General features: G+C 42.7%; 1 protein-coding gene across 25 annotated transcripts in view; it reads right to left on the reverse strand.

The window, feature by feature from the left end:
• The window catches only part of ESRRG (estrogen related receptor gamma), a 660,805-nt gene that overhangs the window by 153,193 nt on the left and 490,802 nt on the right, over window positions 1-16,810 (reverse strand). For all 25 annotated transcript variants that reach the window (XM_021064111.1, XM_021064112.1, XM_021064110.1 and 22 more), the window contains one exon: window positions 7,564-7,680. In XM_021064111.1, coding sequence (XP_020919770.1) covers window positions 7,564-7,680 — 117 coding nt within the window. The remainder of the gene's footprint in view (window positions 1-7,563; window positions 7,681-16,810) is intronic.

The raw sequence follows: 16,810 nt of genomic DNA on the forward strand, positions 1-16,810 counted from the left end.
GCTATACATGTATCTTAGGCACAAGCCCCTTGTTAAGCCCGTAAGGTCTGCAGCTTCCCAGGACTGCCAGCACAGCTGCCCCTTTCCTCCACCCTTCAATGAATATTCCGGGTGCTACTGGCCTGCCTGGCTGAGGCTGGGCAACTGACAACAGCTGGAGCAGGAAAGACCCCTTGTTGAGCCCAGGCTGCAACACAGCTCGACGCAGATACAGAACGGGCCTGGGGATACGGCACGCCTGACCTTCTACCTCAGTCCCACTGATCCGCAGTGGGAAGCTGGGTGAGTCACCACACCCTCTGAACCTCGGGCTCCTCATCTCAGCCAGGGTCCTTCTTTGTTTGGTTTGGTTTTGTCTTTTTACAGCCGCACCCTTGACATCTGGAGGTTCCCAGGCTAGGGGTCCAATCAGAACTATAGCCATTGGCCTACACCACAGCCATAGCAATGCCATATTCGAGCCACATCTGCGACCTACACCACGGCTTTCAGCAACACCTGATCCTTACTTAATCCACGGAGTGAGGCCAGGGATGGAACCAGCAACCACATGGATGCCAGACAGATTCGTTTCCACTGAGCCACAGCGGGAACTCTGGGTCCCACTTTTCTTCACTGGGTGCGGTTTAAAGGTGACAGGGACACTGAACTACCCTGGGCCCTTTCCACACTGCATAACTTATTCCAAATGCTGATTTCCAACCTCCACTTTGCCTTTACCCTGAACAGGAAAACTCACAATTCTACTGCATCCTGTAAATTGCCTACCTGGAATCTTCGAGCTGGTATTTTTTAAGACTTTTTAAATAAAAAAGTGAGGGAAACTATTGAGCACCTCTGTAATAGAAACTTGAAGAGGTCAAACCAAATAGGAAAGGCAGCTATGGTTATCAAAAACCCACAGAACTATGCTATTTGTTCATTTGTTTTACTATCTCATTTTTGCCCCAGAGGAAGTATTTAGAAGGCACATAAAATTGTATAAACTCACTCTTTTCCTTTCTCACTTACGGCGATGCTTTTATTTTAAAAATATAACAACAAAACTTCAAATATCGCCCACTGGTAGCAGCAGAGCAATCTGTGATGAGATTTCAGATGCCCACAGAAATAAAACTCTACTGATTGGACTTTTTTGTGTGTTTGTTTGTTTTTTTAGGGATGCAACCACGGCATATGGAAGTTCCCAGACTCGGGGTCGAATTGGAGCTGTAGCTGCCAGCCTATACCCCAGCCACAGCAATGCCAGAACCTTAACACAGTGAGCGAGGCCAGGGATCGAACCCACGCCCTCATGGATTCTAGTCGGCTCATTACCTCTGAGCCACACTGGGAACTCCTCTGCTGGCTGTACTTTAGTACACTGATAAGAGATGGTGGGGGCCGTGAAGAAATATGCCGTATGAGCTTTACAAACACCACAAAAATACATAATCAAGACTTCAGGTCCCAAGTATTTAAGTATCTATTAATTACTATTCCTTCAATTCTCACTTCTATTAACTTTGACAACATTAACATACCTCCTGATTTCCAGAAAAAGGGAAACCATCCAAAGAATTCATTAATCAGTTAAGACAAAAGTTAGAAGCTAGCACCATGGCCAGCCGCATCTGTGGAATCATAGTTCTTAGCATATTTTCACACTTACGGGTACAGCCCTCATCTGGTGCTTGCTCTGGATCATCAACAGCATAGTTTCAAGGATCACTGTGTTATATATCAGTGCGATATCTCCACAGACCTATCATTTTATTTATTTTTATTTTTTATGTTTTGCTTTTTGGGCTGCACCTGTGGCATGTGGAGGCTCCCAGGCTAGAGGTCTAACTGTAGCTGCAGCTGTCAGCCTACACTGCAGCCACAGCAACTCCAGATCCAACTCCAGATCTGTGGCCTACACCACAGCTCACAGCAACACTGGATCCTTGACACACTGAGCGAGGCCAAGCAGAGAGCCCGCATCCTCGGGGATACCAGTCGGATTTGTCTCCACCGCGCCACAATGGGAACTCCAACGTATTATTTTAAAATAAACGTATTGAACTTTAAAGTAGAAGGGATGAGAAAGAAAGTTTAATCTAACTGCTCCCCAGCACACATGGAAACAGAGGCAGAGTTGAACGGACTTCCCAAATCGCACTGCAAAGTGGTGGAAAAAATAAGAATTAAAAGCTAAAGCACAATGTTTTGCCAGATACAAGGGAGAAGCTCAGTTAATACTTAGGGAAGCGTGCGAAAACGTATTTCTCTCCTCTGATTTTTTTTCCACGATGCTCTGATATCAAAATTACCTCAGTAAAATTTAATGTACCTATGAGGTTAGTAGAATTCTTTTATTTCTTCCTGCACATTTTGAAATGTGTGTGCTTTGTCCATTTCCTCTGGTGGACGACAGACTGAGTGTTTGATTCATAAACAAGGAGTCTAAAGGAAGTGAGTCCTGGGGGTCATATAACTTGCCCCAGGTCCAGGAGCAGGCAGAGCCAGGTCTTGAATCTACCTCCCCTGCCGTTAAAGCTTCCCCCTGACCATCTCAACAACAAGAGCTCGCGCTGATCTGGCGCTCGCTCTGGACCACATGGTACACCGAGCATTTAACTTGCAGTATCTTACTGGATAGTCACGATGTTTTATCTGCAAATACTATTATTGCCACTACCATTTTTTCAGATGATGCAAATGACGATGAGAAAGGTTCAACAGCCGTTTTGTTAAAGGCAGAGTCAAAAGGGCACTTTCTTGGCATGAAGTAACTTGCCCAGACTGAGATGCGGTCTGTGTTCGTCTCTACGATGGCAGGTGGGCTGCCCTGGCCGGGAAATATACAAGCGGACACAAATGTAGATCTTACTCTCAAGTGCAAGAGTCAAAGAAAAATACTTGTGTGGTCAAGGTGAAACCCATCATGCCCATAAAGAGCCAGAAGCCCTTCTTCAATCTTTTGATCAGTGAATTCTATACCTAAATAAAATAATTATTGCTTTCATAAAACGTCTCTGTTGGCCACTGACAGAGAGAAAACTGAACCAATATGTCCTGCAATAGCCTTTAAATAACTAAGGAGAGGGATCAAAATAAAAATAAATCTTGACCAGATTTATAGGTGCCCCTTGATTAGTTCTTGTTTTTTTCCCTCAAATAAACAATACCTGGAAAAAATGAAAAGCGAATGCTGAGACCAGATATCTTGTAATAGATGGGTTTTCTCTGACAAACAGTATGGTATGATGCTGAAAAAATAATGCTGGCCCATCATTCGTGAGGCTTAGCGGAAAGTAGAAATGAGAAAAAGAGGAGGGGATTTTCCGGGTGTGGAACGGAGCAACCACTTGGATGTGAACAAACTAGCATTTTTTTTTTTTTTATTGCACGTCTCACAGTTTTGTTATGTGCTTGCATTGCGTCGTTTCCCCACACACCTCTGTCTTTCCTTCAACTGATAACCATTTTTTGATTCAAACATTTTAATATTAAAACCAAACCTAGTTCATCTGGATATGATACTGATGCTAATGAGAAACCAAGTCTCAGAGGAATTTAACTGTTTACGTGGTGAGGCGGCTGTTTACCCAGTAAACCCCCGATTCCCTGTTAGACCCCTGACAGAAATGCCCGTCGATAAAATTAAGGCTTATTTTAAAAAGAGGGGAAGTCTCACTTTTCTCGAAACCCCCCTTTTTTTTAATGAAAACTTCTTCCTTTCCCGCAGGCGGCATTTTATCTGAGATCCACTGGGTTAGTGGAAGAAAAATACCTGTTAAAGGAAGAAGGTTCCCATCAAAGCTGTTGAAATCTGATTTCATTTCAGATTCTAGAACTAATGTTGTTTTTTGTTTAAATAGATTTTGTCTGTCAATTTCCAGACCCGCTGTGCCATCAGCCTGTATGGGCTGCTGTGGTCAACATGGGGGTTGTAGCGGCAAATTTTATTAGGGACTGGTAATTGAATTGAACAGGTTTATATTTGAATAGATTTACTACATCATGATCTCTGACATACTGCGTGGGACTGCAATCCCTCTCCATCCATAAAGATACATTTAAGACAGTATCATTCTGCCCAGGCTGAGAAGGTAAGCTTGAGCCAAGGAGATGGCCCAACATAATTCTGTATTTATATGCAGGGTATAATGCAATATTTCACTGTATTTTTTTAAGTGCAAAAGAAAAAAAGAGTATTCCATATTTGCTCACAACCATTCCTTCTCCTCCATCTGGGGGAGGGGGCTCAGAGATAGTTTTCCACCAACGGGGGTACCAGGAAGTGAAGGAAAATAAATTATTTTTTGAGTATATCAGCAACAGCAGCAATTCCCTTGAAAACAGCCCCTCTAAAGGCTTGATAACAGCAACTGAAGAGGTGTGAATTATAGATAAGCACCCGTCCCATTTACTTTCACCAACAATGTTTAATTAAACACAATTCACACCTCTCTTCAGTCACTCTAACCACCCTTCAAGACGGCTCCTGCTTGAAAACACAATGGGGAAAATTATTTAGGGGAAAATTTGTTTTCCACTTCCTCCTTCAACCCGGAAGGGCAAATAGGTAAGTTAGAGCAGTAAAATCCAACTCCTTAAAAGGGTTTATGTTCGTTTTGGAACGTGAAATCCAAATCTAGGACACACCAAATCAAAGTTGGATTAATTGATAGATGATTTTCATAGTATTTTTTAAAAACTGATTTGCTTTTTGAAAATGATTCCTCAACTCCAAAATTCCGGTTTTGTGTTTTTCAAAAAATTTGTATATGCTACCATTCATATTCTTTTTTTTGGGGGGGGGTGACAATGGCATGCAAAAGTTCCTGGGCCAGGGATCAAACCCACACATAGCAGTGACAATACCAGTTTCCTAACCTACTGAGCCACAAGGGAAGTCCTTGAATGAGCCTAAGTTTAGTGTGAGTCTTTACAGCTTAACTAAGTGGCAATATAAAAATAATTAAGACCAAAAAATGACTGTCCATCACCTGTTACACTCTGAAATATATTTTGTTTGCTACTCTGCTGGAGGGTTTAAGGCAGCTACTAAGATAACATTTTCCACAACGACAACAAACGCAGGCGTCACTACCATCCGCCCTAAAAGGAAAGACTATGTCATATCAGTTAGGTTGTTATTGTTGGATTTTTATTTATACGTTTTCCTTTGTCAAAACTGTTGTTCTTATGGCATTTTTCACATCCGCTTTCCCTAGCAAAAGCCTCCATACCTGTCTTTTTGCCTGTGCATCGCTGGAGCCTAGAAGAGTGCCTGGCACATGAGAGGAACTTAATAAATATTTAGGAAATGAATTGTAAATGTGAAGGAGGTGAACTGCGGAAAAATCCTAACAGTGCCAAAGGCCATATAGAGCGCAAAGGAAAAGCATTCCGCCTCCTGCTTTTCACTCCCCAGTGTGACACTGATACCAATCCCTTCCCTTCCTTCCGCTTCTCCAGGTATATACCTTCACTCCACATGGGTGTTAATATAGATTATTTCAACACAAATTTGTGAGTTTTATTTCATATAAACATAACCATATTGTATCTACAATATATTTATATACAAATTCAGTCATCCTACAGGCAATTCGTCTTCTTTTTTTATTATGGATATATAGTTGATATAGTTGATATATAGTTGATATAGTTTCAGATGTACAGCAAAGTAATTCAGTTAAGCATTTATATACTCTTTCAGATTCTCTTCCCTTCTGTGTTATTACAATGTATTGAACACAGTTCCTTGTGCTGTACAGTAGGTCCTTGTTGTTTATCTATTTTATGTATAGAAGTGTGTACCTGTTTATCTCAAACTCCTTATTTACCCTTCCTCCCACCCCCACACTTTCCCCTTTGGAAACCAGAAGATTGTTTTCTAAGTCTCTGAGTCTATTTCTGTTTTGCAATTAAGTTCATTTGTATCTATTTTTTTTTTTTAAGATTCCACATAGAAGAGATATCATATGGTATTTCTCTCTCTCTGTCGGACTTGCTCCACTTAGAATGATCATCTCTGGGTCCGTCCATGTTGCTCAGGCAATTTGCTTCCTAGTTTATTTTTTTACCTGGCAAAATATCTTGGTCATCTTTCCATAAGGCTTTAATTCTAAAGCTATACACTTGTTTGCTTACGGTTTGTTCGAAGTCGAAGCTGAGAAGACTTTGAGAGTGTCTTTGTTCCTCGTCAAAGGAGGAGTTAGCTTTTGGTGACCAAGAGAAATATAGCTTAAATTCCACATATCCAAATATAACTTGATTCTTTCATTTTTCTAAGACATTTCTCATAGTAAAAATCCTGAACTAGGAACAGTCCAGGAAAAATTACGAGATCTGGCAATGCCATACCTAACTGAAGCTCTGGTTCATTCATGGAGAATATAAACTTGGATCTACTTGGATTTGAACATTTAAAAACAGGAGGTCTCCAGTAACAACGAGTTACACAGTCTCATGAGGCCAACCCCAGGAACAAGACACTATCTGACTTAACAGAAACAATACACTTAAATAGTTAATTACTACATATCCACTGTGTACGCTGTAAAATGATAATAGTTGGTTTAAACTCAGGCAAATCTTCTGAAGAGAAGGAGACAATCAAATCTGGATGCAGTATGTAATAGGCACATCTACAAAAGCACGCAGGTACCAGAAATACACTGACAATAAACCAAAAACTAAATCTAGGGCTCCCAGAGAACAATTCTTAAATTGTGAATTGCATTAAACCGACTGAAACACACACTTATTTCAGGACCTTTGATATGAGTGGGGCAGTGAGTGAATTCTAGAATCTGACCATTCGAGTTCGGCTCCTGATGCTACCAGTTGCCTGCTGTGTGAATGTAGGCAATTGGTTTGGCACAGAACACATGCTCATTCTTGTTATCTTGCGTGTGTTGCTGTTACTTATCCCCAACTGAAAGCAACAATTTTAATATCATTGTTACGAACTCTTTATAATAGAAACGAAGTCCCGAGGATAAGATGAGAAAAGAATAGAGTACTTTACACCTAAGATGAATTTTTTGAAAAAGAAAGAGAAAACGGTAACCATACGAAGGGATGGATATATTAATAGGCTTGATGGTGGCGATTATTTCACAATACGTATGTATGTGTATGTTCTCAAAGTAAGCACAGGTCATATACCTTAAAGAGACACAATTCTTTTGTCAATTTTACCTCAATCAAGATGGGGAGGGATGTCTCTGTAAACCTAGTAGTGAGAAGAAAGCAAGAAGACAATGACAGTAGTCTCTTGGCTGCCCTTCACCTTTTGCCCTCCGCAAGCTGTAAAGCTGAAAGGAACCAGAGCTGCCAAGCACACCTGGTGGGTTTAGCAGCACATCAGCTATCTCCTACCTTGTCCCTTCCTGACGATGTCAACAGTGAGCCACGAGGGGGCAGGGAGTTGAGGCGTAAAGGAGGAGTATTCTGCCACCAGATTCAGGGTACCTCCTGGGACCCCCATCGTTTCTTGGTTTCTCTGACCTTTTTTGCAATTCCCTGGACAAGCCCTTCCCCATCCCCAGCCTAAAGCCCAGGACCACCAGCATGCCGCCTTACCTTCTTTCAGCATGCCCACTTTTAAACACTTCATGAAGCGGCAAGCCTGGCAGGATTTACGTCTGCGCTTTGTGATTTCACATTCATTCGTGGCAGGGCAGCTGTACTCTATGTTACCTAAAACACAGAGTTTGAAGAAAAGAAGCTTTTAGATTTGCAAGACCAGGCAACACCACCAACCCCAAGGCATCACCAACTCTGCTACTCCTACCCACCCCCCAAAAAAACTCCGTAGGATTCATGAGGATGTCACAAATATCATGAAGCTGGAGGCTCTCCTAAGACCACTGAAGATGCACCGAACAACAGGAAGACATGGTGAAGCCCTTCAAAAAATTCAGCTTAAAATTAGCCTTTCAGGGAGTTCCTGTGGTGGCTCAGTGGTTAACAAACCCGACTAGTATCCATGAGGATGCAGGTTCAATCCCTGCCTTGCTCAGTGGGTTAAGGATCCGGCGTTGCCCTAAGCTGTGGCGTAGGTCACAAACACAGCTCAGATCCTGAGTTGCTGTGGCTGTGGTGTAGGCGGCAGCTACAGCTCCGATTTGACCCCTAGCCTGGGAACCTCCATATGCCATGGGTGTGGCCCTAAATAGACAAAAGACCAAAAAAAAAAAAAAAATTAGCTTTTCAGACATTAAGCTTAGTCCACTCATGCAGAATAGCAGTCTTCAGAATCTTAGGATCTAAAAGAAATTTTCAAGCAGGTTATTTCCATAAAAACACAAACATCAAAACTGTATGACTGTCTCATCTATCCTGGATTTCTGTGGGTTACTAATCCCCTGATCCATCAGGCTATTTGTCTTTCTGATATTGAAGAGCATAAGCCTCACTGTGAAAAATGATGAGCAAGCTAATTTGGGACCATGCAGTTAGCTCCTTGAGGGCAGGGACCGAAGTTACATAGTTCTTGCTCATCTCTTACCAAAGCCTCGCAACACAATTTTATGCTTGGAAATGTTTTTATGCTTGGATCATCATCACCACTGCCACTGTCATCATCATTACCACTGTTATCACCTTCACCGTCATCATCATCACCATCGTCATCATTATCATCACTATGTTATCCTCATCACTATCATCATCACCATCATCATCATCGCCACCGTTATCACCTTCACCGTCGTCATCATCACCATCGTCATCATTATCATCACTATGTTATCGTCACCATCATCACCACTGTCATCCTCATCGTTATCATCCTCATTATCATCACCATCATCATCATCACCACTGTTATCACCTTCACCATCGTCATCATCACCATCGTCATCATTATCATCACTATGTTATCCTCATCACTATCATCATCACCATCATCATCATCGCCACCGTTATCACCTTCACCGTCGTCATCATCACCATCATCATTATCATCACTATGTTATCATCATCATCACCATCATCATCACCAATTATCATCTTCACCATCGTCATCACCATCGTCATCTTCACTATCATCATCATCATCATCATCATCACCATCATCATCATCATCACTATGTTATTATCATCATCACCATCATCACCACTGTCATCCTCATCGTTATCATCATCACCGTCATCACCACCGTCGTCATCATTATCATCACTATGTTATCATCATCATCACCATCATCATCACCGTCATCATCACCACCATCATCACCATTGTTATCACCTTCACCATCGTCATCACCACCGTCGTCATCATTATCATCACTATGTTATCATCATCACTATCATCATCACCACCGTCATCATCACCACCATCACCATCGTTATCATCATCACCGTCATCACCACCGTCGTCATCATTATCATCACTATGTTATCATCATCATCATCATCACCACCGTCATCATCACCACCATCACCATCATCACCATTGTTATCACCTTCACCATCGTCATCATCACCATCATCATCATTATCATCACTATGTTATCATCATCATCACCATCATCCTCATCGTTATCATCATCACCGTCATCACCACCGTCGTCATCATCTCACTATGTATCATCATCACCATCATCACCGTCATCACCACCATCTCATCATCATCACCTCACCATCCATCATCATCATCACTATGTTATCATCATCATCACTATCATCACCACTGTTATCATCACCGTCATCATCATCACCACTGTTATCACCTTCACCGTCGTCATCATTATCATCACTATGTTATCATCATCACCATCATCATCACCGTCATCATCACCACCATCACCCACCATTGTTATCATCTTCACCATCGTCATCATCACTCATCATTATCATCACTATGTTATCATCATCACCATCCATCATCACCATCGTTATCATCATCACCGTCATTACCATCACCACCATCACCATCGTCACCATCATCACCATCACCATCGTCATCTGTTTATTACATTTCTTGCATAATGAATTCCAGACACTCAATCTGCATGGAAGTATTATAAATAAAAATAAACTGCTGTGAAATTACATTTTTAATATGATACTCTACATCATTTACATTAGTATGACACATTTGAAATGATCAGGATGTCGCCAAAAGAAGATCCAAACTTTCACTTGAAATTTTTCAATTAGTGCCACTGACAGCGTGTGGGATGTGCTCTGGGGCTGCCTACAGCTTTGTAAAGAAGCTGCCTTTAAAATAAAGCCTCTCTCCCCTATCAGCTCTGTCACATAGTGCTTGAAGGTCTTTCGTTACTTCCTAACCCTTTCCCCTTGTGATTAAGTGCATTAGTATCTTAATGAAAATGCATTCTGTTTATTGCCCTCTTGGGAAGGGGGAGGTCATCACACCAAATGCATAAATTGTCATCAGAGACGGTCCGAGCATAATTGCAATTTTGCTGCTCCATGTTTGCAATACTCAGGGTCCTTCCGAGTCCCCTGAAACATGCACAGATTCTAGTAATTAGCATAGAGTCTGCCTGGGACCACAGCATTGATGAAATATTTCAGAGTTAATCACACTTTGTAAACACTGATTTATATTGACTACCTTTCTCCAGACTGATGTCTCCTCATTAAATATCACATTAGTGGATTGCAGGACTGGAGAAAGACTCAACTACTCAGCAACTGCTAATTCTACAGGAAGTAATACCTAACCACTTATAACTACGGGAAATTGGTTAAGTGCGCATGACTTCAAAAAAAAGCCTGTGCATTACAACTTGAGATAAGCCTATCAAAACTGACTAAATTAGCATTCTAATTCAGGGCATTTATAATACTAAAAGCAACTACTTTTTAACATAATAGGTTAACTATTACGAGTGATATTAACTGCATCCACAGGAGCACAAACTGTCACCTTTCTCAGACATATTACTGATGCTACCCTCACAGGAAGCCAAGGATAGGGCACAGGAACCAGACTGGCTGGGTCATGGCTGAGAATAAAAGGATTTAGAATCTGAACTTTAGAGGAACCATTTTTCACTGCAATTTTCACTGAAAATTTATTTTGCATCAAGAGAGTGTTGCTAGTAATTTCCTAGGGGTTAATTAGGATTTGACTACCAGATCCTTCCAGTCTACGTGGCTCCCCTTACACTTACTGAAAAAGAAGCTCAAGCCTCTGCTTTCCTAGGAAAAGCTGAACAACAAAGAATTAGAAAGAAAAAGATAATAATGTTTTCCAACCAGCGTTTCTTCCTTTTTTGTTCCTGAAACGTCGATCGGAAGTCAAAATTTGTTGACTTTCCAGTATCAAAGCATAGGTTCCTCACTGCCAGCCTTCATCTTTTAACCCAGCAATGGACACCTCTACTGGGATGACCCAGCATCATATACACACACACAAGAACCATCTTTCCTTTCCAACTAGTTCCTCTTCCTCTTTGAAAACTCTGTCCTCTTCTCAACAACACCCTGCTGACAGGCCCCTGAATCAGACCTGTGTGGGCTCACACCTGGACTCCAGGGGTTAGCTCCTAACTGGGCGTTTTGCCTCTGCTCTGTCCCCCCCAATCCATGCAGCACACCACGATCAGGTTCCTCTTCCCAGGATTGCTTTGATCACATTGCTAGCCTAACTTAAAAAAAAAAAAATCGATAGATTCCTATGGCCTCTGGAATTCAATATAAACCACGGAACCAGCCAACAGAATTCCTGCTCCAATCTCAGGCTCATCTACTTTTCCTGCAACATGACAACGATTACCTTACATGAACTTTCAGATGCATCAGTTTGATTGATTCCGCTTTTGCTGTGTCCTTCAGGCTTTCCCTCTGAGAATGATCTATCTTGGCCCCTCTTTTCTTCTTAAAATGACTTCCAAGGCTGAAGGGTCAACTTAAATTCAAATCTTTCATGAAAACTTCTCAGACCATCCTAGCAGAAAACGATTTCTTGGTTCTCATATCGCTTTGGGTACCTTCATCCTATCCAGACGTAGCCAATTTTTTCATACCTCCTCACGTGCATGTACCCATTAGATGGAGAGCCTAGCGCCAAGGATTACTGATGATATGGAACAGAAAGCTTCCACCGGAAAGTAGTATATAAGGAAAATAATACATTCTAAATTACTTAATAATTTTCCTAGTATCTAAAGGTCATTTTTATGACCATCAGTCATAGTACTGTCATGTAGTCCTGCACCTAAGGTCAACTGACCAGGATGTCCCATTAGGAAGCAATATATATGGGTTTTTTTTGTTTTTTTTTTTTTCTTTTTAGGCCCCCACCAGTAGCATATAGAAATTCCCAGGCTAGGGCTCTAATCAAAGCTACAGCTGCCAGCCTATGCCACAGCCACAACAATGCCAGATCCGACCCACATCTGCAACCTACACCACAGCTCACGGCAATGCTGGATTCTTAACCCACTGAGCCAGGGATCGAACCCACAACCTCAAGATTCCTAGGCGGATTCTTTTCCACTGCACCACAACAGGAACTCCCCATTAGGAAGCAATATAAGAACACTAGGAGAGCGATTCCACAAATTGAAAATAAAAGAAAATCCAGTTAATGTTTCAAAACCTTAAAAAATAGCTTTGACGAAACTGGAAATCCATGGCAAAACAAAGTGAGGTCATCAAGAAGAAAATCAGAAAAGTACCAAGGCCTCTGGGGAGTTGAATGAAAAGAAACAAACAAAAAAAACCTTGCAGAGATTTTATAGGAAGTAAAAGTGAATCTTGATATAAATAAAAACAAAAGTAATAAAAAATATGAAAATACAGATAGATGGCACTAAAAGAGTTACCTAATGTTTATAATACTTACTATTATTTACAAGATGGGTGTCCTAAGAATTGGAGCCACATTGGAGAAAACACAGGAGTGATTCAATAACAGTGACTAAATCTATGGATGACCCTTCTCTGAGTGACCACCAAAAGATTTTTAAATTCTCTCTAGGAGTTCCCGTCGTGGCACAGTGGTTAACTAATCCGACTAGGAACCATGAGGTTGCGGGTTCAATCCCTGGCCTTGCTCAGTGGGTTGAGGATCTGGCGTTGCCATGAGCTGTGGTGTAGGTTGCAGACGTGGCTCGGATCTGGCGTGTCTGTGGCTCTGGCGTAGGCTGGTGGCTTCGGCTCCAATTAGACCCCTAGCCTGGGAATCTCCATATGCCAAGGGAGTGGCCCTAGAAAAGGCAAAAAGACTAAATAAATAAACAAATAAATTCCCTCTAAAAAACAGAAGTGCGATTGCCAAACTGCCACATGAGAGTTTTAGATCACACAGAAAGAAGGATCCCAGTTTCCTTTCTAACCAGTACATTCCATAGTTCCTCTGTGACAAGGAGAAATGTAAAGGCAGGGGCATTTTTAAGAGTGCCTTAGAATGAGTTGGTGAGGGCACAGTTCTGTCTCACTCATGGCTAAAACCTCAATGCTTTTTGATGAGTCTACCATTTTGGATCAGGTGCTGGGCTGGGGCAAAAAGCGGTTAGTTCCTGCTCTTTTTTTTTTTTTTTTTTTTTGTCTTCTTGCTGTTTCTTGGGCCGCTCCCGCGGCTTATGGAGGTTCCCAGGCTAGGGGTTGAATCGGAGCTGTAGCCACCGGCCTACGCCAGAGGCACAGCAACGTGGGATCCGAGCCGCGTCTGCAACCTACACCACAGCTCACGGCAACGCCGGATCCTTAACCCACTGAGCAAGGGCAGGGACCGAACCCGAAACCTCATGGTTCCTAGTCGGATTTGTTAACCACTGCGCCACGATGGGAACTCCCAGTTCCTGCTCTTGATGACTCCACAGTCTTACAGAGACAACAAAGCAGGTCAATAAATAACAGTACAACTGAGTGTGTGGTGCAGTGGTTCTGGATTCTGCCAGCCTGAGAGGCCCGTGTTCACATCTGCATCCCCACAGACGCAGAGGGGGTTTTTTAGTTATTTTATTTTATCTTATTATTTTTTGCTTTTTAGGGCCGCACCTGAGGCATATGGAGGTTCCCAGGGTAGGGGTCTAATGGGAGCTACAGCCGCCGGCCTACACCACAGCTCCTGGCAGCTGGATCCTTAACCCACTGAGTGAGGCCAGGGATCAAACCTGCAACCTCGTGGTTCCTAGTTGGGTTCGTTTCCACTGCGCCACGATGGGGACTCTGAGATGCAGAGGTTATGCTTAGGAAAGCCAGTGAATCCTTCAGAGGGGACCACATGATTGAACAGTGCTGTGAAAAATGAATAAATGACTACTCTGGGGTACAGGAACCTTCCCAGAGCCAGAGGAAATAAGACATTCCTGTGAAAATTTCACTGTGAGTGGAAAGAAAACACAGTGGTCCTGAGTGTTTCCATAAAGGGTAGATTTTTGCAGCTCAGCACCCAGAAATGGTTTATGACGAACCTGGCATCCTTCAGCCAAATGTTGTGTTTCAATAAATTTGTCTTGACATTTATGGATGATAACCTTGATTTCACTAAGTAACACTGGTTTCTATCTTGAAAAAAACAAATCAACATCACGCTAAAGAACTCCTTTGCTGGAGGAAAACTTCTCTAATTTCCAAGCCCTCCCACTGCGCTTCTTAGTTCACTGTTGTTGGCTGGGAGCATCCACCCAACCGCCTTTGATCCATGTCAGAGTCTACAGAGATTCTGCCCTTGAAAGACCTTCCCTGGTGCTTTTTCTGTTCAATGAAGAGAGCATTTTATCCTAAAAATGTGCTGCCCCAAGCACCTGGGCAACACGCTTACATCTATTTTGGTAACGGCTCAAAGACAGGACTCCCAATAGACACTGCGATCTCAATGGGACACTTGTTTTTCCTTCGATTCGTGAAGAGTGGAAACAAGACAAAAATACGTCCAGTAGTGACTTCGGGCACCTGGAATGTTAGCACTGGACCGTCACACAGGAAGACGCAGAAATTATGGTTCTCAGTCTAGGATTCTCATTTTGGACCTGGAGTTTTCCTGGAGCAGAGCGTGCTATGTTCTGGGCCACGTTTGTAAAGGGGATGAGGGGGCAGCTACGGAGGACGTGACTGGAATTTTTCCAGGTTTGTCAATAGCTGCGGAAGCCGTCTCTGCTTCAGAGGGAACCGGATCCACATGGAAGCGCTGGGGTTTTCAACCAGGCTGACAAGAAGGATCGAGCAATTTATAATATCTCCTGGCGGTGTTTCAGAAGGTCCTGGGCGCTGGTTACTTATTTCAGGGTCTTTTGTACAATTAGTTTGCAGGCAACATAATCTTCTCACTTACAGCTTAATAGAATCTTGCGGCTAGCTGGCGGACAGAATAACAGGGTGTATGTAAAACTCGAGCCTGGAGTGCCAGTGGATAATTTGTATATGCCTTTCAGTCACTTAATGGACTTTTACAGTTTGGCAGTGAAAGGGCTGAATGATGTAAATTAGCATGGCACCTCAAAATAAAAATATATGTCAAATCTTTACTTCCGACTCCCATCTCCCGCATGCGGTAATGAAGCACTTGGCTTTACAGAGCTCCCCAGAGCCGTCCTCGCTTTCACACGTACAGACATCATCATTGTAAAGCCAATTTGAAAGCATCTGTATATTTCCCCCAATTGTTTTAATTTTATTAACGGAACCAAATGGCTTGAGATGACCCACAGGGCACTCCAAGTAGGGTTCATCCAATTGTTTTCCAACATTAAGTGATTTAAAAATAATGGGATTTGCCGCCATTCACAATTACAGAGCATTAAAAACACGCAGGCCATAATCGGTAGTATTTTTGTTTTAAATGCCCTAGAGCAGAAAAAAGAAAGAAAGCAAACCCTCTCTTTACTGTACAGCAGTAAAGGTTTTTCCATCTGGCAATACAACTTCCTTTTCTTTTTTTTTTTTTTTTTTTTTTGGTCTTTTTGCCATTTCTTGGGCCACTCCCTCGGCATATGGAGGTTCCCAGGCTAGGGGGTTCGAATCAGAGCTGCAGCCACTGGCCTATACCACAGCCACAGCAACTCGGGATCCGAGCCATGTCTGCAACCTACACCACAGCTCACGGCAACACCAGATCCTTAACCCACTAAACAAGGGCAGGGATCGAACCAGCAACCTCATGGCCCCTAGCTGGATTTGCTAACCACTGAGCCACGACGGGAACTCCCACAACTTCCTTTTCTTTCCTTCTCTTTTCTTTCTTGTGTTTAAAGTTCCTTTGTTTCTAGCTACTTATTTCACATATTATCGATTGTTGGGATTCTATACTGTGGGATCATTCATTACAGATCTGTGGCCAAAAAAAAGTCCTAATTACATCAACTATTTCATTTTCAAAGAACACGCCCACGGTGGACTTCAAAATAACTTACTCAGGGACACTAAACCTGCTCCCAGAGGGCTACTCTGAGTACTTTTTGATAAAATTGCCACTTGAGTCACTTCAAATCCATAAAATCCACAGAAGGGAGGGATCCAATTACATTTTATTCATATTCACCCAAAACATCTGACCGGCCTCTTTATCACACGAACAGGACGCCAAACGATTGTCATCCATTCCTAAATTTTAAATCGACTCTCAAAGGTCAGAGTTGCTGTCATTGAAGATACTTCAAGACTCTCTCCCAAGCCCTCGAGAGGATGCCACGCCCCCTACCCCGCCAGTGACCACAAGGAAGGGCAGCACCAGGTTCCCAAGGGGCCCGTCCACTGGCCAAGTGGAGGTGTGGGAGGTGGAGGTGGGGGAGGAGGGTCACGGCAGGTTAACAGTCACATCTGGCTCGTAGCAACACGAGGGCATACTCAGGGCTGTGCCAGAGGCTCCTGTTCTTTGCCTTTCTGCTGCCCTTTCCACCCCTTGAGG

Source organism: Sus scrofa, chromosome 10 (genome assembly GCF_000003025.6).
Source record: "Sus scrofa isolate TJ Tabasco breed Duroc chromosome 10, Sscrofa11.1, whole genome shotgun sequence".
Classification (NCBI taxonomy): Eukaryota; Metazoa; Chordata; class Mammalia; order Artiodactyla; family Suidae; genus Sus; species Sus scrofa.